The 25,387-nt window shown below is 35.4% G+C and overlaps 1 protein-coding gene across 2 annotated transcripts in view; it reads left to right on the top strand.

Annotated features, from left to right (window-relative positions):
- LOC100378238 (ADP-ribosylation factor-related protein 1-like) overlaps positions 1-25,387 on the top strand; it is a 31,272-nt gene that overhangs the window by 297 nt on the left and 5,588 nt on the right. For both annotated transcript variants that reach the window (XM_002739428.4, XM_085493284.1), the window contains exons 2-5: positions 12,614-12,709; positions 17,465-17,552; positions 21,835-21,917; positions 22,279-22,360. In XM_002739428.4, the coding sequence (XP_002739474.1) occupies positions 12,617-12,709; positions 17,465-17,552; positions 21,835-21,917; positions 22,279-22,360 (346 nt within the window). In that variant the 5' untranslated portion in view covers positions 12,614-12,616. The remainder of the gene's footprint in view (positions 1-12,613; positions 12,710-17,464; positions 17,553-21,834; positions 21,918-22,278; positions 22,361-25,387) is intronic.

Raw genomic sequence — 25,387 nt, forward strand, 5'->3', positions numbered from 1 at the left:
CACTTCGATAACGTCACATTTTTGTTATTTATTTGTTGAATAATACAAGATTTTCTTGGAGCCGTGTTGTAAAATTGTGAGTAAATTTAGACTGGACAATGAAGCTAAAATAATTTTAGCTCCATGACTGGAACTATTCAGAATTACGATAGGTCCTTGGAGACAATTTCGAAATTGAACTTGGGGTCGGAAAATCCAATGCTAACCACATTTCATGTTTATCTTTTAAAACTGAAAGAAACACATTTTCAATGATTGAAGTGAAGATGACTTACGCCAACAATCAATCTTCATTGAAATTATGAATCATTATTTTCCATTGGCAACATATACCGTTGTAATATACCATACTAAACCAGCTGATGGTTTCTAACTTTAACCCTAATCCTAACCCTCCAGCCCTCAATTTAGTTGTGCTGGTTACTATATATACTAACTATAGGTGTCCTCCAGGGAGCATATACAATTAATTTGACTGGTGGTAGAAGGTAGGGGGTGAGTTAGAGTTAAGATTAGGGGTGGGGGTATAATGGAAAGTCCAATGAACCTTCCTTGAATTGTTTGCGCAAGTTATGGGTTTCACATAAACAAAAATGGTGACTTTGGCTATTATGCAGACCAATGAGTACAAAATAAGAGGTTACCAAGCTTTAATTAGGTAATTTTATTAGAAGAACACTTTGGATTGTGGGAAAGTCGATGTTTATCAACGCAAATGTTGCACATGTGCGACGCGACAGCCGGCATCAGTGTGACCAATATATTCAGCTACTGTAAGTCATTTCTCATGCTCACAAAATATAAAAAAAAAAACAATCGCATAATCTGATTTAAGCCTGTGTAGCACACCCTTTATAGATAAATTCACAGTCAATTTGTCCCAAAACATTCATCCCACAAGACGATTCGTTTCAATTCATTTGTCCCAATTCACTTTTGTCCCATTCTGTTTGGTCTGTCTTACCATTTTGTACAGGGGGATGTTGATTTCTATGTAGGTGTGTAGATGTACATGTGGGCAAGATCTTGCATGAGGTCTTCTTGATTGTAATGTCATTAATGTAATGTACTTGGTTCACCACAGAATCCAAGTTCCAAGTACGTAATATGTCGAAAGTCATGTATGGTAAAATTTCTGTCATATCATGGGGAGTGGTAAATTTCTGTCATATCATGGAGAGTACCGGTAAAATAGATACCTCCATGGGTAAATAAATACATGTTTGGCATCCTGCTTTTTTCAAACAATGTCTGTCAATCATTTTATTCAATGTGAATATTTGAATACTCCGAATTGTTACTGTTTAGAATGGTGGAATGGAGGAAAAACCCCACTTTAAAAAAAAAAACATCACTCAGGAAGTCTAGGTTTGAATACTTGAACATGCTTATGCAATAATGCATTGCTTTCATAGCGTTTCCCAGCATACATGTGGTACACGAGTAGCTGTTAAAGTGGGGCGTACCCAAGCTTAACATTTTTTTTGGAGACATAGGTATTTTTCTACATAAATATAATTAATTTGGGATATTTCATTGAAGTTGGTGAATGACTGAATGGCCAGGAATGTCCCAGCATGGGTGGGGGTTCAATGGGGACATACTTGGTTGATGTAACAGGAAACATCACACATGTAAACCATGGTTCCAGATACTTGTGTACAGTGATCAATATCGTGTAATATCGATAAATTTTGTTTTCTCACAAATTAGAAAGAATAATGTCGCCTCCCAGTGTTGTGTACATGTGCAACTTTGTTTATAAAAAAATAGTAATTCAGAAAAATTGTTTTTCTCTTGCTACTTGTATGAACCCAAAATATCTGAGGGTTAAAATGTTCCTTATGCGCAGTACAGTAGCACAATATATTTTGTCAATTTTGGTTCAGTGGGATTCAACCCTACTATGTGTTATTCACATTCTGGGCCTACTTCCAAACACAGAAAACCATGGTTTATTGAGTATTTAACCACAGCTTGCATAATTGAAATTTGCTCTTGCTATTGAAATGCTGGTATAAAATAGTAAATGATATGTCGCTGGTTAAAGCCTGTATACAGGTGAGGGTGTTCCCTGGTATGAAAAAAAGCTCTAGTGATCACAGTTTTTTAAGTTAAAGAAGCAGAAAATAAAAAAAAAATACCTGTGTTGAGGGCATTTGTTGCTCTATCATATCTGACGAAGTTCTTACTTTTACTTTTGATACAGTAAAAAGGAAAAACAGACAGATTGATTATGTCTGTTAATTCTGAATGGTGTGGTCTATTTAGCATTGCCATGCACCAATCGGAAGTTTTGCTTACTGTAAAATGGCTAATTTTCACTGGGTTTAAATTTCACTGATTTACCATTTCAGGCATATTCAGTGGGTTTTAAAATCACGGTTTCGTCATTTAGATAATGTGTCCTATGCTCAATTTTACATATTCACTGGATTTTAATTTAGCGCATTTTTCCAGTCAGCAAAATAAGCTAAATTAAAACCCAGTGAATAATTACCCCCTTTACAGTACTAATCTGAGGGGATCATGAAGAAATTAGCCTAACCATGGAGGTAGAAAAGAGAAGGAGTGAGGACGCTATTTAAGCCCATGTTAATCTTATAAACATCCTTTGTCTTCGCTCTGGTTAAGCCACTTATTGTTTTTGTTTAGAAGTCGCTTTATCTACATGATGATAGCCGCTTATTTACACAAGAAAACGAGAGTAGAACTGAAAAAAAAAAAATTCCGTTTAAACATCGTCTATAAAATTGAATGCGCAAACTATAAATAAAAGAATTGTGCATGCGCAACGACCTTTATCGGATCACAAAGGTCATTTCACACTTATAGATAGCGGAAATTCTGCATACGGACGCTACCAAGATGTGTGATTACTTCTTTTCTGGTATTTTTCATCACAATAGTCGTCCAACTTTGGACATTAATTAAAAAAATCCCGCAAATTTTCGCAGTGAAATTTAAAGATACATGATGAGATTATAACAAGATGTTTTGACGAGTCCTTTTTCATTGGTGTGCAGAACTGTGCAGATGTTTAAAATCGCGCATTTTGTTGTAATAGATTTCGGGCGTTGAGTACACTCAGCGTAGTCTTTCGCCGCATTTTGTATTATTGTTATCTGTTTGGGCATGCGCAGTGCGTTGAGAATCTTCGTGAAGCTTCCATATACAGCCGAAACACGTAAGCCGATTAATTGTGACATTGTACAGCGTGTTTGCAAACTAATTACAATGTGTATGTGAGTAAACAAATCCAAAGCATCATGAAACCAGCGGAAACAATAGCGTCCTCACTCCTTCTCTTTTCTACCTCCATGGCCTAACTCAAAACTAAAGCAAAAGTTTTAAATAGTGTTTTTAGGCAGAATATGTTTTATCATGTAACACATTACTACATATTATGCATAATAATAACAACCTCATGCAAATTTTCACAGAAATGAATCTGCTGGAAAATGGAAAGAATTTCATTTGTTATTTCCATGATGATGTTAATAGGCTAAATATTATCAGATATGTGAATGAATCAAACGTCAAAGTTTCATATAAAATCCTTAAATTACTAGTTGAAGATATATTTAGTTCCTGTTCAGATGTAGTATAGAAAGTCATGCAAATGGCCTCTGGTTTGGCTAAAAAATTGTGTCTTGTTTTGTTTTTTATCTGCCTTTGTTTTCAAGCTACAGTCAAATGAAATATATGCTATCAGCAATCTGTTGTCAGTGTCAAGTCTGGAATTATTTGTAAAATAAATAAACGTTGAGACCCATTCGTCTACTTTACAGCATTACATGCATCCTGTGCACAGGCCAGTTTAGTTACTGCACAGTTTTTTTCAAAAATTGGAAGCATAATAGCAAAGTTTGTCATTAGGTATAGTAACTCTTGGACAAATATTGGCAAGGCACATGTACCACTGTTTTTGTTTGTATTTAAAATTCAAGATGATAAATAGGATGGTATGGTTTTATGTTTCAAAACACTTTTTTCATTCTGTGCACTCATGTCAGGAGCCATTTCTCAGATATACATTAGTTTTTCGCATCAATACCTATTTTTGAGACCAATTTTGTTATATATATAATGTCTTTTGACCACAGATAATGTAACAAAATATATTATTTAGTGTCAAATAAAATATACTATACTATAAGCTCACATAAACCAAAAATTATATTCTTGTACACTGTATCATTGAAAGTAATAATAAAACAAATACAATGTTTTACACATGCACTTCAGTATGTTTATTGTTTCAATGGCAGCCATTTTTGTTCTAGAATCCCTAAATCACAAAATTTCATCTACCGATTCTTAAAATATATAACCGACTTCATTTAAACGTAGTACAAGCATTACACATGGTAGATCACTGACTATGAGAGTTTTGTTTTATAATTAAATTAAGATTTCTTTCTTTGTTCTCAACCGATTTTGGATGAAAAATAGGCTCAAATTCCAATCTTGGAAATAACTACGCTGGTTTTAATCAAGCCTGATATGACACTACATACTGAGCTGCAAATGCATGTTATTTATTTGTGTAATTCAATTCAATGTCTTTTGTTTTCATTGCCCCCATGTAGGTTTAGTTTAGAACATTTCCACTTTGATTTTGTTATATTGAAACTAATGACTAATAGCTGTTTGATTTAGATCAAAGTTACTGTATGAAATATAAATTAAACATTAAGGAGGTTTACACAGAATTATTATTATTGTATGTCATGTTTGTCTTACTTTCCTTATTAAGGGGTCATGACATTAAGATATCAAAAATGAAAAACAAATTGTGACCACAAAACAATTTTTGAGATTCATTAGTCACAAAATGTCATAAAAATGGTCAAAATTGGTATTTTTACTCTGATTTCTCTGGTTACATGTTTTCATTTGTATCTTGAAATTTTGCTCGGTGACCAAGAATAAAAAAAACATATAGTGCAGAATTTGTAGTTGTCTCCCATAATGCATTGCATATATGTGCAGTAACATGCTCAGAATTTGTAGTTCTCTCCCATAATGCATTGCATACATATGCAGTAACATGCTCAGTAGTGCAGAATTTGTAGTTCTCTCCCATAATGCATTGCATGTATGTGCAGTAACATGCTCAGTAGTGCAGAGTTTGTAGTTCTCTCCCATAATGCATTGCATATATGTGCAGTAACATGCTCAGTAGTGCAGAGTTTGTAGTTCTCTCCCATAATGCATTGCATATATGTGCAGTAACATGCTCAGTAGTGCAGAATTTGTAGTTCTCTCCCATATAATGCATTGCATGTATGTGCAGTAACATGCTCAGTAGTGCAGAGTTTGTAGTTCTCTCCCATAATGCATTGCATATATGTGCAGTAACATGCTCAGTAGTGCAGAATTTGTAGTTGTCTCCCATAATGCATTGCATATATGTACAGTAACATGCTCAGTAGTGCAGAGTTTGTAGTTCTCTCCCATAATGCATTGCATATATGTGCAGTAACATGCTCAGTAGTGCAGAATTTGTAGTTGTCTCCCATAATGCATTGCATATATGTACAGTAACATGCTCAGTAGTGCAGAATTTGTAGTTGTCTCCCATAATGCATTGCATATATGTGCAATAACATGCTCAGTAGTGCAGAATTTGTAGTTCTCTCTCATAATGCATTGCATATATGTGCAGTAACATGCTCAGTAGTGCAGAATTTGTAGTTCTCTCCCATAATGCATTGCATATATGTGCAGTAACTTGCTCAGTAGTGCAGAATTTGTAGTTCTCTCTCATAATGCATTGCATATATGTGCAGTAACATGCTCAGTAGTGCAGAATTTGTAGTTGTCTCCCATAATGCATTGCATATATGTGCAGTAACATGCATGTAGTGCAGAATTTGTAGTTCTCTCTCATAATGCATTGCATATATGTGCAGTAACATGCTCAGTAGTGCAGAATTTGTAGTTCTCTCCCATGATGCATTGCATACATGTGCAGTAACATGCTCAGTAGTGCAGAGTTTGTAGTTCTCTCCCATAATGCATTGCATATATGTGCAGTAACATGCTCAGTAGTGCAGAATTTGTAGTTCTCTCCCATGATGCATTGCATACATGTGCAGTAACATGCTCAGTAGTGCAGAGTTTGTAGTTCTCTCCCATAATGCATTGCATATATGTGCAGTAACATGCATGTAGTGCAGAATTTGTAGTGCTCTCTCATAATGCATTGCATACATGTGCAGTAACATGCTTATTTGTGCATAAATCAGCTGAACTGAATTACTGTATAGGGCCTAATTATGGGCTGTTTTTTTTGTTTTGTTTATTTTGCTGGCAGCTAAATGCATTAATTTAAAACCAGTGAATATTCAAAATTAACAATATATTGTTTCCACTTTAAACTAACAAATTTAAAAACTCTGTGAATATCTCTGCAACAGCAAATCTGTGATTATTAAACCCAGTGAATATTTCACCCTCAGTGATTCATGTGATTTCACCATGTTGAAGAGACACAAATTAACTATGTCATTTACAATGACTTGTTGAGTTCAAGTGTGACATTAAACAGAAAATATAGATTACCAGTCTGAGAATATTTTCCATTACAGTCTGTTACATTAAATAAATGGAGAGAGATCTGGAGAAAAGGTCCTCACTGGTTTCCATGGAGACTGAGAATTTTATGTTAATTTACATATCATACTGTCACTCAAATATGCTTAGAGAATAGTAGTCAAGTCGTAGGTGAGCAGCGGGCTTTTATGTTGAGTACATGGCAAGATGTAGTCTAGTGCTCACATATAATTATCATAATTTAAAAGGTTTATTTGTTAGACCTGTTTCAGATTTCATCCCAGTATGGGAACAGCAATGATGCTGGCAAGTTCTATTTTTTCAATTATTTGACTATGGTATAGAATCCCAGCTGCTATTGTTCTAAAATATAATTACAATAATTTTTCAGTTAATCAATTTCTGGTTTTGTGATAAACTCTTACCAAATTTGATGTTTATATGATGTATAAGGTCATAACAAGAATACCGCTGTGATGATTACAGGCTGTGATGTAAGTTAAGCATGAGAAATATGTCCTGAGAATGGGGGGGGGGGGTTCTGTTCATGGCCTAGCAGTTGAGTAATAAGTGTTCTTCTTCAGTGTGTTATTCTCAGATTTGGTGATCACTACGATAAGAATTTAAATTTTTGACTCCCATGTGCGAATCACACAATTGGATTCTTTGCATTTACCCTGTCAGTAAGTTAACAGTAACCCAAGGCACATACACTGCGAAATCTTGTTCTAAGGCTACCATGTACCAAAAATAGAAGCTACTAGAAATTTACAAAATGTAAGTACCGAATTTATCCGGGTACAAGCCCAGGGCCCTGAACATGGAAAATTGCCAAAAAGAAGGGGTGGGCGCATGCCAGGAGATCCCCGGCAAAAAAACGAAAATTCGCGAAAAATTTACAACACACAGATCGAACTGCAGCAGGGAAAAAACGGCAAATGAAAACATGCAACGGAAATAAATGAACAATATGCAACACTAGAAGTAAAACAAAAATAATGTATTGCTTATAATGTGACAAATAAACCAGAAATAATAAAAATCGACAGTGAGGAATCATTTGAATTAGGATTTTCCCGCCAACAAACATGCCCAATACGCGTGAACTAAAAATGAATTAAAATGTCAGGGGTTAAACTGCGTAAAATGATTTCTGGTCTCGACAAATTACGAATCAACCGTCATACAAGAACAATACCGGTAATAATTTACAAATTCACACAGTAAAAATAATAAAAATTTATAGTTGTTTGAAAAAACTTCTCAGATCTTTATTTGTACGTTCATTGCCATCGTCGTCAAACTCAAAACCCTCAAAGTCCAAGTCGGCGTCACTGTAGCCGTCGAACAAAATCCCTACAACTTATTCCTGAAGTTCGTCAATATCGTCCCACACAATTTAGACTTAGCACTTTCAATCCACGGATTTCGCACTCTGTCAGCTTGGCACTTTTCATTCATGTCTAATCATAATAAAGAGACAAGAAAAATGGGGTCGCTCTGCTGCGACGGCACACGATGCTTTTGTTTACAGTCTATCAATCATCTTTGACCTTTATGCATCTGCTTTACTGATTGGCTAAGAATGACATCACTACTAGTATTTCATCATAAAGGTTAAATCGTGACATTGCTTTCTTATCAGACTCGCCGCTTATCAATCACGGTGAAAGTTATCATTCAGCAAGTGACGGCGGTTGGAATGTCTCATTAATATATGGATATCGCGATATACTTGAAATAGGAAGTTTTTTTTTTTATCCAACGACAGAAGAATAGTTTTCATGACAGAAATGCAATAGCAGTGATGAAAGATGGTAAAAAAGTTGGCAGTCTTCGGCGTGACATTGCAAAACTGCTGGCCCCATTTATGGATTCGCAAGCTGCTACAAAATATTTTATGAAGCCAAAATAACGTGATTTCAACCACTCTCCCAGGTACGGGTTGCTACAATATTGCAACATTGGTTTCATTGTCGACGACGCTAAAGCCGAACGAGTGCGATACTTGCTTAGCGGCTCTCTTTATACGATTTGCTTGAATCGTTTCTAAGGAAGCACAAACCAAACGGCCGGCCCTTTTTAAAAGAGAACTACCGTTTCTGCTTTAATATATATTCTTATAGACTTGCTGACTGCTATGATTCTGAAAAAAATTAGCGGTGAACGCGCTGCCCTGAAGGCAGAAAGCTGTCACAGCTATTTTGCATTCACCTCTTGTTTTACGCAATTAACAATTGTTAAAAGTATCACGACAGACTTCAAGAAAGTCAACTGTTAATACAACCACAGTCAACGAATAGAAAATAGTTTTTTTGTGTGTAGAAAAAGACCCCCTGGGCCTGTGCCCGAATATGACCTCAACTTCTTTATTGTGTCAAAAGTGGGGGGTGGGCGTTTGCCCAGGCATGGGCTCTTAGTTTAAGAACCTTTTAAAATATTTCAATGAAACTTGGTATGCTGATGAATTGGGATAATGCTCAGACATGGTTAGGTTATAATAGAAATCTGTGCTTATTAATTACCGATTTTGCATGATAATAAGATAATAGCTGTTCAATTTATAAGAACCGTGCAACACCATTCTATGAAAATTGTTATATAGATGCATTGGGAACCTGATAAGAATATGGTGGAAATCTGTGCATATTGATTATCTCATTTGCATTATAATTAGCTGGTATTTAGTTATTCCAGTAATAAGTCAAGAGCTATTATCAGGTAACCTCATTTTTTAGCAGTTCCACCATAAAATGATGTATGGAACCATTTTTCATGTAATTCAATCTAATAAAAAAAAAACTCTTCAATTTCTCAGCACTCTGTAAGTCACTATATGATAAATACATGAATTGGGTGCAATAACTACAGCTTATTATACTTCTATACAACACAACTCCTGATGGGGCTGTAGAAAAACCTTCTAAAACTTGCCAAATTTGCAGTACCGGTATTACTTACATATTACTTACATTAAAGTACAGTAACTCAGACTCTAATGGTCTAATTGTGGTCATGGTTCTAGTAAAATAGTAAAAATAAATTTCATGTGCGATTGGTCATTTGTGTTAAGCTGGCACAACATAACATTGTATACCGCGCACTATACATGTAGTTAAATTTATGTGCATGCCTGCAATGTGTTAAACAGTGGACAACACATCTGAGACAACAAAGTCATTAATACATTGGGTCATTCATTATATGCTGCTCACAATATGTATTAGGATGATACTGAGTAATTATCTGTCATATAAAAGTGTATTGTAGCCTAAACAGTTAAAATTTTATAACATACCCAGACCAGTTAATCAAATAGTTACATTTTAATTTCAGTATCTAGAGATTGGTTTTATTCATATATTAAAACCATTCCACAATTTTTTCATTTCTTTGGCTGAGTGTTACTATGACAACCACGTATTTAGATGTTCAGCCAGGATATTGAAAGTAACCCTGAATTAAATTACAGTGATATATTGTCATGTAATGCCAAGTATTTTTTTGACCATATCTTATTGTGGTTAATTGAACTGCAGCCTTGACATACTTCCATATGTCCTTGTCAGACATGTCTAAAAAAAACAGTAAATTAAAATGAGGCAATCAGGTAATTATCATATATTGTTCAAATAATGCAAGTTAGTAGGATGTCTATTTGATAAACAATGTATACACAATTATTGTGGCAGTAATAAAAGTTTATAAAGAAAAATAAACCAACCAAAGTTATATAAATATATTTATTTGTTTGACTGTCACACCCATGTCATATTAGATTGATGTCCCATTCTGACTGCCACACCCATGTCATATTACATTGATATCCCATCCTGACTGCCACACCCATGTCATATTAGATTGATATCCCATCCTGATTGCCACACCCATGTCATATTAGATTGATATCCCATCCTGACTGCTAACCCCATGTCATATTAGATTGATATCCCATTCTGACTGTCACACCCATGTCATATTAGATTGATATCCCATTCTGACTGTCACACCCATGTCATATTAGATTGATGTCCCATTCTGACTGCCACACCCATGTCATATTACATTGATATCCCATCCTGACTGCCACACCCATGTCATATTTAAGCAATAACCCCCGCCGAAGGCGGGTATACCACGAGATATTGCACAATTCACGACATATATGCACGAGCCGCAGGCGAGTGCATATATGGAGTGAATTGTGCAATATCAAGTGGTATACCCAACTTCGGCGGGGGTTATTGCTATTATATTATACCAGTATATTGACAATTCGATAAAACTAGTAAAAAAAGAGTTTACTTTCATCTACTAAGAGATCATGACTATGGTCCTTGAACATGAATATTTATAAGAATAGTATGTAATTGTACGCTGAATGCATACAAAAATTACTTGCGCAACACAGTTCAAATTGAATACAAACTAATTTTTATTCCACATGAAAAAGAAACATATCCACGTTGAATAGAGCAGCGTAAACACACAAATTAGCATAACAAAGGATGACCTTTCTGACCTTTTACTGACGCACAACGCGATTTGAAATACAGGGTCGTGTACAGTTTGGATCATTTAAACGGATTTTCCACGTTTTAATTCCGGTTTTTGTAGAATTTGGACTGTAATTTGCCCATTGAAAGTACAGTTGTGAAATAAACCGGTTTTGTGACTCATCATACTACTTGTAACTGTGGATATTTGACGTTCAGCGGTACTTGGTTCGACCGAAATTTGAGACGCGGCGGGACGCGGTGTATCATGTACGGTGACCGGCACAGCGACCTCAGTTCCAACATCTGACCTGGATACCTTTGGTATAACCAAAGTTTTGTGACAGTATGACTGACAAGTTTTATCGTTGTTCTGGGGTAAGTTTGATGGTGTAAGATCGGATTTTCGCATCGTTTTTGTGACACGTACATGATATGCCTTGTCTCAACTCCGGCCGAAAGACTTTGCACGCCGTCGCTCTAATCTCAGACTAGTAATACTAGTAATACTTGTATTACTAGTCTGAGCTCTAATACAGTGGTTGGTGTACACTCGGCACAAATCTGTAGCTTTCGAAATTACCTTCATCATCTCCTGTAATTTATTTACCCATAGTGGAGAATTACAATACCATATATCGTCGTCGAATCCTGCGTTGTCCCGTGTTTTTTGAAACAGATGGCAATTACCCGGGTGCACTGCAATTTTGTCAGCTGCCGCTACCGGACACCGGTTGTTATTGGTGGTATACATTTTTGCCTGTGACTCATAGTTTTTTGCATTTTTATGTCATTAAATCCATCAATTATATCTTGTACTTAAAGATCATGTTTTGTTGTTTCTTTGTTGGAAGTTCGCAATCCATCTCAAAGTAACAACACTGAGAACATAGCGTTCTGACGTTGTTGAGGGACGGTGGTTTAGGTTTGTGTTATAGTTATATAACTTTTCAGATGTTTTTAATTCAGTATTTTTCTCAATATTCTTCCAAAATTCAACCACTATATTTCCCTAAAAATCAAATAATACCGGTTTTATGTATTTCCGTATTAAACCTGTAGTCAATTCATGTTCCAGGGCCACTTGGTTTAGCCGTGCATTATCAGCCAATATACCATGGATTGCATATGCAAATTTTGTGTTTGGACCAATCAAATCAATGGATTAACACCATCAAAATACTGGTATAATATAATAGATTGATATCCCATCCTGATTGCCACACCCATGTCATATTAGATTGATATCCCATCCTGACTGCTACACCCATGTCATATTAGATTGATGTCCCATTCTTACGGCCACATGTCATATTAGTCACTTCCCAGGAGTTGAGTTGTCTGGAATTAGCTTAGAACATGTCATGAGACAATTCTAATTATTTGCCATATTTTGGGTACAAACAGTAAATTTAACAGAAAACACTTCGGCCCTGTGTATAAAAATGATTGAACGAAATTAGAACATTTTGAAAAAATACCAGCTTACGTCTGGTGATCTTCTGAATCACTGCAGTATAGTTACAGCTTCTGTTAATGATTTTTGTTTTTTCCAGATCATGTTCACTTTGTTATCTGGTTTATTCAAATATTTATTTCGGAAAGATGAATTCTTTATATTAATTCTGGGTTTGGATAACGCTGGAAAGACGGTAAGTAATTGTATAGAGAAATTCTAAATACAGATACAGTGTTCTCCACAAAGGGTTTTAGGTGGGCCCATCCAGTTTTACGTCTGCCTAGTAACTCTGAACACCCGCCCACCAATGTACATCCAGTTGAAATTATTTGTAAAAAGCTTGCATTGTTCTTCCCAAGCCTAAACAAAAGAGTAGTTGCCCAACCCTTTATTTTGCTATTGTTTCAAAAGTCCAAACATAAACAATGACCACTGGAAGTCTGCCAGCAGTTATCAAGTGTATTCATGGCAATGAATGTGTCAATCGCCTGGATTCATTGTCGCCTGACATTGTTGCCATTTATTGCGCACAATATGCAACTACAGTGGTTTCAATTTACAGCTGTATTTTTAATTATTGTTTTCCGATCACGAAAGAAGGAAGTAAATACGAACGAAATGTATATGCACAGAAAATAAACAAATATATTAGCAGATTGCATGTAAACTGGAACAAAAATTGTTATCGTGAAAACAGCATGGGAAAGGCTGATGACCTTTTGGCCTACCCCATTCAGCGACCATCGGCCACCCACTGCTGTTGGCGCTATAATGATTTAATATCTAAGTTGCATAGGGGAACAGCGCATTCTGGGTGTTTGTGTACTGAATTCGGAAAGCGGTAAAAAACACCAAACATGGCTGCCGGATTAGTTTACCGCGAGTATTTATAATTGGCAATTGAATACATATTTTAGTTATCTTTTCCACTTACTTTTTTCAATTTATCAATTTTTTATGTTGAATCTTTCGAGAACATAGCAGCAGATTGCTAGCATTTTTTCTTGAATTTCAAAACAACGAGTGAAAACACAACGTGTCATGACTGTACATGCGTTAATGTATTGTCCGTCGGCACGGGTGAGTACTGATGCCACAAATAAATATGTTATGGGTTTTATTTTGACAAATTGTTCGTTTTGGCTTTGGGGACAAATCACCTCGTATATTTTCTACACTAGAACTCAACTATGTTTTGTACTTGCTCTTCATTACTCGAATTGCATTTCATGAACGCAGAATAATTTGAGAACGTATAAATCACCGATTTCAAACTTTCGTAAATAATGATATTGACCAATCTAATTGTATTTCAAAAGATTGTAACATGTTTCAATTAAATTAAAAAAAAGAATAGTAAATAACTTAGTGTGTATTGCAGTTCATGACATAAATGCTAGAATGTTGTATGTAAATGATATGCAAATTAAAATGCAAATTTATGCTAATATGCCCGCCCACCAGCTATTTTGGGTTGTCGAGATAATAGTGAATTCAATTAAAACACTTATCCAATGCATTTATGTTTATAATTTCATTATTAGTCCCTGTTCGGACGTACCGGTAGTTCGAAAACGGGGACTTATGTTTTGACCTCCATGTGTCCATGCGTGCGTGCATGTGTGCGTCTGGACCTGTATCTTAGAAATGCCTGGACCAATCACAATCAAACTTCACACATACATCATACATGATATTATACATATGCACGTCAATTTGTTTCACGATCTTATTCAAGATGGCCAAATGGCGACCATTTTTGTGCTAGAAATCATCAAAATCAAGTATTTTTCAGCTGTTTACAGATGGATTTTGTTCAAAATTGGTATATACGTTGACATTATAGGACCTTGATGCACATCATTTTGTTTTTCAGATTAGATTCAACAAATGAATGTGGTTCTCATGCCATATGTCTGACTTGCTTTCACTGATTATGTTCTAATTTTAAATATTCATTATACATCATGTCATAGATAGAGATATTGGTTTGATGATCCTATTCAAAATGGCTGAATGGTGGCCATTTTTGTGCTAAAAAATCATCAAATATCAAGTGTTTCTGGCATTTATGGATGGATTTCGTTCAAACTTGGTACATATATTAGACATTACAGGTTTCTGATGCACATCATTTATTTTTCAGATCGGATTCAAAATAGCTGTCTAGCAGCATTTTGTTTTACTGAATGAGCTTCTAGACTCGTATGTCTGACTGAATATGTTCAAATTTTTAGCTCCGCTGTCGACTTTGTCGAGCGGAGCTTATCATATGAGTGATTGTCCGACGTCGTCTGACGTCTGTCATCCGTGTCAATGTTTTACTTTTTCGACTTCTTGAAAACTACTAGCCTGAATGCTTTGATACTTAGTGTATATGTACCATGGGTAGACCTCTCTTAGGTTTGTTGATATCTTTCAATTTCATGTTGATATCTTCAATTCTCTAATTTTGGTGAATATTTTTGTCATTTTTGGTAAAAAGTGACATTTTCGACTTCTTGTTAAAAACCGCAAGTCAAATTGCTTTGATATTACATATATAAGCACTACATGTGAACCTCTCTCAGATTTGTTCATTTTGTAATGATATCTTTAATTTTGGTGAATATTTTTGTCATTTTTGGTAAAAAGTGACATTTTCGACTTCTTGTTAAAAACTGCAAGTCCAATTGCTTTGATATTACATATATAGGTACTACATGTGGACTTCTCTCAGATTTGTTCATTTTGTAATGATATCTTTAATTCTCTAAATTTGGTGAATATTTTTGCCATTTTTGGTAAAAAGTGATATTTTCGACTTCTTGTTAAAATCCGCAAGTCCAATTACTTTGATATTACATATATAGGTACTATATGTGAACCTCTTTCAGATTTGTTAATTTCATGGTGATATTTTTAATTAGCTAATTTTGATGAAAATTTTCGTCATTGTTGGTGAAAAGTGATGTTTTTGACTTCTTGTTGAAAATATTGTTCATTTTCTAATGATATCTTCTGTTTTTTAATTGAAATGTGCATTGCTAACAGTGGAGCTACCTCAGCCGACCGGCTGCTTGTTAATATTCATTATACATCATGTCATAGATATACGGATATATTGGTTTGACGATCCTTTTCAAAGTGGCCAAATGGTGGCTATTTTTGTGCTAAAAAAATCCTCAAATATCAAGCATTTCTTGCATTTATGGATGGATTTTGTTCAAACTTATAACATACATTGGACATTACAGGTTTCTGATGCACACCATTTTATTTTTCAGATTGGATTCAAAATGGCTGACTGGTGGCCATTTTGTTTTAATGAGCCATTAAAAGCCATGTCTCTTAAATGCTTTGACTGATTATGTTCAAATTTTATATATTCGTTATACATCATGTTATATATATACATGTATTCAAAATGGCTGATTTTGAATGCTGTTTCAGAGCAATATCTCTCAATATGGACAAGTACTTGTTTGATGATCAGATACAAATGTCAATCATTTTTATGTTAAAAAATCATATTCCTGACATGGTTATATTCCAGCTATATTACTATAAACAAAACTATATATCTTAAATTTGATAACTAACTTTCTAGATTATTCTTTCCAATCTATGATGATGTGTGATCGATATCTAATCAAATGTCAGAAGATCACATGCTTTGATTTTAGTATTGTGCATGACCACTTCAGTAGTTAATTAAATGTAGTTATAAATGTCTAGTGAGGCTATGCTGAATTATGAAATAATTGAATCAGTGAGCATTTGTCACTTTGGATTTTAGGTATTAACTAATAAGTAATATACTTACGTTCCAAAATGTGCCATTTTCAATGTCAGTATGTGTGGAAATGCATACATCTTCCTTAGCTTACATTTATAAATGAGAAATAGTGAAATTTATTTCCATGTCAATTGATTGTAAACATTGTTGATAAAATAATGTAATCAGTAATTACAAAAACATTAGTTGACATTCGTTGTTATGCAGCAAAATCAATGCCATCAAATCATGCTGCAACTTCTATATTGATGCAATATACTTCCGCAATGCATGACAAAGTCGACACAGCGGAGCTGTTCATATTAATGATTGTCTGTCGTCGTCGATGGTTCTTTCTTAGATTTGTTCATTTCATGTCAAAATCTCAAATTCTCTATTTTTGTCATTTGTGGTAAAAAGTGATATTTTCGACTTCTTGTTAAAAACAGCAGGTCCAATTGCTTTGATATTATACATATAGGTAGTACATGTGGACCTCTCTTAATTTTGTTCATTTCGTGATGATATTTTTAATTCTCCAATTTTGATGAATATTTTTGTAATTTTTGGTAAAAAGTGATATTTTCAATTCCGATTGCTTTGATACTATACATATGATACCTCAGGTAGACCTCTCTTAGATTTGTTCATTTTCTAATGATATCTTCAGTTCTTAATTGAAATGTGCATTGCTAATAGCAGAGCTATCTCAGCCAATATTCACAATGGACAAGGTGTAATAATTATGGTATGTTTTAATGTGTGAGCTCTTTATAAGTCAGTAACCGAATCCCATTACAGTTGAAACTGCACGGATTTCATCACTGAATGGGAGCAAGTAATCATAGTGTGCAGCACTATTCACAAGAATTGTGTAGAAAATTAGCATTAGAAATGATTCATTTTCATCTACCCTTGCTAAAACATTTGTTTTCAATAAGTACATTAACCATTTTTGTCCCAGATTTAAAAAAAAATAATAATAATATTCTGCATACAACAACCCCCTTACCCAAATCCTATATAACTAATTTATTTAAAGTCCTAATCTAATTTTTTCTTATCTCTACATACAGTAACATTTCACTTTCTAACTGTCAGCCATCACACATAAAACCTTCTTTGTAAAACGTTTAAAATGTCATCTTTCATCATGTCATATAAGATATTAAGTTGTCATTATCTCTGTAGACATTTCTGGAGCAGACAAAGACACAGTTCAACAGAAACTACAAAGGCTTGTCACTCAGCAAAATAACAACCACAGTAGGATTGAATAGTAAGTGTCCTGTTATACATCAAACCCATACCTTTCATTTTTATAAATATTTATAAATTTCACAATTAAAACTGAAACTATTGGCCAATGAAATAATATTTAAACATTTTAAAATAATGTCATTGAACACTGTGCTCGTTGATTGGATTGAACTGCCATTGAAATTAATAAATATTTTTGTGTCAATACTATTTTAACAACTATGCTTAGTAGTTTATAAACCTGGATGGAATTCAGATTTCCATATTAAAACTCTCCACAAGTTATATTCATGTACATGTGTTTCCAATTTATTTCAATCCTCTTCTGCAATTCATTTATAATTTGTTATGGAAAAATATTCATTGAAATTGAAGTTATGGTGTTGCTGGCTAGGAGAAATGAAATGCATAATACATGTATCTTGAATTTGGTCGATTTGTGTTCTAAATATCTTTCTGTGTCTGACAACTAGTTTACAAAAAAAGTGTCACAACATGATGTCAAATTCCTGACATCAAAATGCATTCCAGCTGTGATAATGCAGTATACCTAGTTTCTTTAATTTTTTTGAAGAAATATGTTTGTCCGAATATATAATCGTAAACAAATAAAAGTGAAAGTGTTAGGATGTGACGTCAATAACCTGTGAATCGTAAATGTTTGTGACATTGTTTACCGTATATTTGAATGTGTTATGAATGTGCTAGATGTATAAATAAGTATAATAATATATAAGTTGTAATAGGCTAAAAGACCAAATATACTTGATAGCAGGTCAATTTAGTGAGCTCAAGGTAGCAATTGAAACATAGAACATTTAAAAAACAGCTTCTGGTTCATAGTTAAACAACCATAAATATAATTTGAATATTGACTTTTAATTACTAACCTCAAAAGGTCCTATAATGATAACAAAACTACAAAATGGTGAACATTTATCATGCCTCTGTCACTATAAGAAAACTCCACAGTAACCGATCTACCCATTTATATGTACCACAATATAGGTGTATATTCATTACTGATTTCACAGACTAACCAACAATACCAACAAACAGTATTCTCCTGTTATCTGTTTTTGATTGACTGTAGAGGGCGCCACAACACACAAAATATCTCACGTAAATGTCAATATGTGTTCAAGATGAAAAGTTTTCACAACAGATGACCCATGTACAACATGGCAAGTTATTTCTTAACTAAAGCAAAGTTAGTCGCAAAGCAAAAGGTTATTACCAGGACAACTGGAAAGACCCAAATGGGAGCAATATAAAATCTACTCTCATTGGAATTCCCTCTCCTGACTACCGATAACAAAAGTATCCTCGGTTGGGATTCAAGACATTCCATGTTGCTAAGACACGCACCACTGTACCATGTATTTCTATAGGCCCTGTGCGAGCTGCTGTTAATGCTAATCGAAGAGCTGGTGAAAATAGCTAAATTCGACCAAAACAACCAAAATCATATATGTTGCACATGCAAGGGGTGGTCTTGTCACACTGAACAATTATTTCAAAGTAACATTTTTTGAGAGTTTTGGCCTTTGTTTTCACCGTGATAGTTGCCAGATGGTGAAAATGCCCAGATGGTCACCCCTGAGAATTTCAGAATACAAGGAGCGTTCAATAAGTAATGCCCCTGACCCATTTCCCATAGCAGGAAATTATTTAAACTTGGCACAGTTATTAGTCTTTCTCTACATAGGAACCACTAAGAGTTATGCATTTCTCCCATCGTTTGATGTAGCTCTGGACACCGTTTTTGTAGAACACCCCAGGCTGGTCCTCCAACCACATTGTAAATCAAGAAATCAAGGCTGCAGCATCTGGGAAACGCTTTCCTTTCAAAAACAACTTCATGGCTGGGAAGAGATGAAAGTCAGAGGGTGCAAGGTCAGGAGAGTAAGGGGGATGGGGGAGGATTTCATAGCCACACGCCCATGCTCTGATCTGGCGACATGCGAGTTGTGGACTAGAGCGTTGTCCTGCAGGAGGTTACCTTTGCTGATCTTGCCCTACCTCTTGATTTTGATAGCTTCTCTTAATTTCATCAAAAGTGAAGCGTAATAGGCTCCTGTAATTGTGGTACCCTTTGCCAGGAAATCTGTCATCACTACTCCGTCCTGGTCCCGGAAGACTGTGAGCATGACCTTGCCAGCGGAGGGCTGCACCCTTGCCTTCTTTGGAGGTGGTGAGTCCAAGTGCTTCCACTGCATTGACTGAGTTTCATCCTGTGCAATCAGTCTTTCATTAACGGTGTGAGCAACCCTGGAATCCATCTGGCAGACACCTTATGCATACTAGTATGCAAGTGGTCATGAATGATAGTTTCGACAGACTCTGTACTAATCTTGACCTCTTGGGCTATTTGACGAACAGTAATGCGTCATTCTTCCAAAATGGCTGCCTCAACTTGACGGACAGATGCCTCATCAATGGCAGAAGAGGGACGACCAGGTCTGGGAGCTGCTTTCACAGACTTCCAGCCATGTTTGAATTCACGATGCTAGCGTTTTACAAGGTCATATGATGGGGCATCATAAGTTTCTTTCATTTCATCAAAAGTCTCCTTTGGTGTGCGTCCTTTCAAATACAAAAACCGGATCACTGCGCGACATTCAACTGGCTCCATTTCACACCTGACTCAGTTCAAACACCTGTAAATCAGAAACCACAATTAGTTCAGAGCTGTTTTGTGCAACATAACCCATAGAGATGTAAATCATGACACATGCAAAATTTCATCTAGATCAGACAACTGGAAGTGGGTCAGGGGCATTACTTATTGCATGCCCTCATACTCCCAATGCAGTCTACTAGGGACCCATAGCACATTAATCAAACTAATCTAATACAAGAAATCCTTTTCCAATCCTAAACATTATAGGCTGAAACCCTTGAATTAATAAGAGTTCTGGTGCAGTCTAGTTAACTCCCACTGTCATCTTTGAAAACTGTCAGTCTTGTTATACACATCGTTGTGTGTTTTCATTGATTAATAATAGAATATAGAGTTGAGCAATTTATCACATAAGCCATGCAGTACAACATTAAAATAACATTAATTAATATAAATTGTGTTCAGGGCAATATCCATGAAGTGAAACAGTATTAATGTCAATAGTTAACAATTACATGACAACACTGGAATCAGAAATGAAAAATGCTTTCAAGTACCATAAAAAAATATCAGGTTAATACCTATCAACTGACTCAATTCAGTGAGCATTGCCAAGGATTATTTTTTTGGGGGGAGGGGTTGACACTTAACCATTAATGGTGTCAATTTGAAAATTGCAAAGTCATCTTATTCATTGAAAAAACAATATAATTATTAATGTATTCTGTTTTAATTTGCAGTGTTCAAAAAAAAATGAGTTAAATTTATGTCCTTTAATTCACACTCATTTTATGCAAAAAATAATTAGTTTGACATAATTCTCAGTTGCATAATTTTGAATTATTGATTGCGTCTAGATTATTCTAACAAACCACTAGTATATGTATTTGGGGGGGGGGGGGGGTAGTGTACCGGTATCTAGTGTTAGGATTGTCCATGTTGGGTTTAACTTATATGTCAGAGCGTTATTATACGGGAAAATGTGAATACTGGGTGGGTTGGTGGGTGTTCTAATTAGTTTTGTGTTTATTTACATTTATAACAATTACCTAATTTGCCTGTGGAAAAAGATGGTTGCATTGTTGCATCTGTCTCCAGAGGGCGCCATCTATTGAAATCTAATTTTGTTAAACGAATCTCAGGGATGACAAGATGATAACTTTATCAGGGGGCATGGACGAAATGTCAAATATGTCAACATTTTGAGAAGCTAAGTCTCTCTTTAACCCTCTGTCACTGAAAATTGTATGTGTTATTTCCTATATTAGCGAACGATTTCAACAAAATGGTGACCATTGAATGTATAACACTATTGAATTAAACTGTGTATGTTAACTTGCATATTAATTAATAAACACCTTTTGCTTGTATGCTAGTTTTTCAGTTAAGATAGAGAATATTGAATTCACTTCACATTGGAGCATTTTCTAGCATTTGAGTCTATATTATTTTGATATTAATACATTGGATCATGTAATATTGTCATCAGATTCTTGTATTCATTTTCATGATTGTCTTAATGGGGTAATCTGTTTTCATATTTGGTTGCTCCATGACAAAATATGGTTGTGCTGGACAACTGTCAATTCAATCATTGTATTGTTGTGTTGTGTTAGAGACTGCTATCTCACCCAGTCTGAAATGATGATACATCTCTGTTGTGTAATTTTGTTTATAGTTGGTAAGATTGATATTGGATCAGTGAGATTGATGTTTTGGGATTTAGGAGGTCAAGAAGAATTACAGTCATTATGGCATAAAGTAAGTACAACAATGTCACAAACACATCAACAAAACAATTTTAAACTATATTCTATTTCTATTTTATTTGAATTTAATAATAACTTTATGACATGTCAAATTAAATTAGATCTATGCAACATCATACATGAATTTCATTTTTGATAATTAGTGTGCCTGATTATGAAAAATGATCATAATCATGTTAGTAAACTATTCCAGGAGAGGCCCATGTCAAAACAAAACTTAACTTGTTCTGATCTGGATAGCTTTTTAGCAGCTTACATACCTATCATAACACAGAATACAAATATCTCAGTAATTGATTGTTTTTGATAGTCATATTTACAACTCATGATAGGTTTATTTAATTATTTGTTAGTATTATGCTGAATCCCATGGTGTCATATTTGTAGTGGATGCTACTGATGAAACTCGGCTTGAAGATTCATGGAGAGCATTTGGTAAGTTATTATTCTCAACTCCAGCTGAAATTACCATATATGAAATACATTAACAATTACTTGTTTATTTTTGGATTTAACTTATTAACCTATTATTATTTCATTTGTTGTGCTACCGTAATCCTCTTATCAATTCAAGCCCTCTTTTAATTCACTGACAGTAATTGAGACATTTAAATTGCGATTTGTTTTTCGCAATGAATAACAATGAAACAAGTTTACTTTGTATGTTTTCCTGTGCATCATTCTGTCACCCCTCTTTTACCCACGAAGAAACAGTGAAGTCTTCCAGACATGGCGTGGCGTGGTGTGGCGTTGTCTGTATGAGCCTTGATAAAGACAAGTGCGTCTTTGTGGGGTCAAACTGGTGTCATATGCTAATCACTTTCACTGTTGGTGCAGCGTGATTTATGTTTGGCTGGCCATTTAGACAAAAACAAAATTAATGTAAATGAACTAGTAACTACAATTTTCCTACCCCTGTGCCCATAGTAATTTGACAGTGGCACACTAACATCCTGTAAAACAATCGTGTATCATAATCAGTCATTCAGCTTGTCTGTCTAAAGGCATTTATTGTTTACTGTAAATATGCTATATATAGAGGAGATAAAGTGGAGACGGGCTTATTTTAAATATGCTAATGAGGAGACAAAGTGGAGATGTGTTTGAACACAAGTGTGTCTTTGGTGGGATCAACATTGACCTGTCATGGCTGTAAAACAATCATGTAATCAATGTAAAGTATTCCAGATGTCTGTCACTGTCTTGCCATGATTTTTGACCGCTTGCCATTTATCTAGTCATGGTGGCGATTATTTGTGGTGTGAAGAAACGCCATTAGAAAATAAGTATTGTGTAATTTGTAGTGCGAATGTATTCAAATAGATTTATGTTTATGAATCTTGTTTCTTTTCAAAGTGTATTTATATACTAAAAAGTGTTTATGAAAATGTTTTTTTAGATTTTTTCGATGGATTGAATTTACAAATGAGTTATTTTGTTATACCATCACTTGAATTATGTGTTACGAATTTCTGAATGGGAAGACATTTACTGGTGTACAGTGGACATCGATAAAAGCAAACGTATTTCGAAAGTTGTGAAATCATAGTACTGTTTCGGCATTATACGACTTGCAGTTCCCTTTTGATGGATTTTGTGTGACTGGCTGTGTTATTGAACTGTAGTATTATGTAAATCTTCCCTTTATGTTAATTTCATTGATTATGAAAAGGCATTTGATAGCGTTAACCGACCAACACTGTGGAAGCTTATGAAACATTATGGGATACTACACAAAATTAACAATTTTGTAAGGAATTCATACGAGGGATTGTCATGCAGGGTAATTCATGGAGGGCAGCTAACAGATGCATTCAATGTGAAGACAGGAGTAAGACAAGGGTGTCTCCTCTCACCCTTTCTCTTCTTATTGGCCATTGACTGGATTATGAAGTCCTCCACCACTCACAAGAGGAATGGAATCCAGTGGACTCTATGGCAGCAACTGGATGATCTTGATTTTGCAGATGACATCGCCTTGCTCTCACACACTCACAAGCAGATGCAAGATAAAACTGACATCATTAGAGATAAGTCAGGTCGCCTTGGACTAAATGTTAACCAAACAAAGAGCAAGATTTTAAGAATCAATTCCTCAAATCAATCTGCCATCAGGTTGGAAGATAAATCACTGGAAGAGGTTGAAAGCTTTACATATCTGGAAAGTAACGTGGATAAACAAGGTGGGACAGATGCAGATGTAAGAATAAGGATAGGGAAAGCAAGGAGAGCATTCCATCAGCTAAATAACATATGGTGATCTACAAAACTACCAAGGAACATTAAAATACGCATCTTCAACACAGTTGTCAAGCCGGTCCTCCTATATGGTGCAGAAACATGGAGAACTACTGTTGCCATTATTAGCAAATAACAGACCTTCATCAATACTTGTCTTAGGCGTATCCTCAGAATTTTCTGGCCTGAGGTAATTAGTAACCAAGACTTGTGGGAGATGGCTCATCAGCAACCCATTGAGGCAGAGCTCTTGCAGAGACGATGGCGGTGGATTGGCCACACCCTACGGAAGCCAATGCCTAATATTACTAGACAAGCATTGACTTGGAATCCTCAAGGAAAAAGGAAGAGGGGAAAGCCTCGTAACTCATGGCGCAGAGACATGGAGGCAGATGTTAAGAAGATGGGCCGCACATGGAAAGAACTGGAGACGCTGGCTCAGGACCGCTCTGCCTGGAGGAACCTGGTTGACGGCCCATGTCCCAGGAGGGGCGATAGGCGTAAATAAATAAATAATTATGTAAATCTGCCTCGGGAAAATCTGCAAGCAAAGTTTAAATTTAATAACGCGGAGTATGCACAATTGTTCGTCTTGTGTTCCCCAATGCATTTAAAAATCCTTTTGGATTTGGGGGACTTTGTGTGACTGACAGTGGTGTTTGTAAACATTAGTCGAACTGTAGTAGTGTGTAAATCTGCCACAACGTGGAGTTGCCATCGTCTCTTGTTTACCAACTCATTTAAGTTTGTGTTCTTGACTGAAGTGATTTCCATTTACTTCGTCTGTTATAAATCAACTGTATTAGCTTCCTTTGAACGTCCTATTGCCATTGGGATTATGTCTACTACACACGGCGGTGTAGTGCATATCGATCTTCTTGTATGAAACGCACCCGAACCTGGAAATCAACGGCAAATCGGGATGGTCTCGTCACGTAATTTCTTACTTTGTTCTGGACCGCAGTACGCTTGGCTATGAACTTCCACATACCCACGCTAATGGGAATAGTGCATCGTGGGTAATACTGTATTGATCAAGGTGAAACAAACATGGCTGCCGTAACGCCTGTCATTCGACTACACTGCTCGTGTTTCTCTTCCTTCTCTTCCTTTCTCTTCCTCTGTTTTTTTTATTTTTTTTATTTCAATTATACAGCGATTTGGCTGTGGCCATGCATTAAGTCATTGTCAACTGTTTTTTTTTCGAATTGGTTGATTGTCATA

This window comes from Saccoglossus kowalevskii, chromosome 18 (assembly GCF_978046115.1).
Source record: "Saccoglossus kowalevskii chromosome 18, keSacKowa6.1, whole genome shotgun sequence".
Classification (NCBI taxonomy): Eukaryota; Metazoa; Hemichordata; class Enteropneusta; family Harrimaniidae; genus Saccoglossus; species Saccoglossus kowalevskii.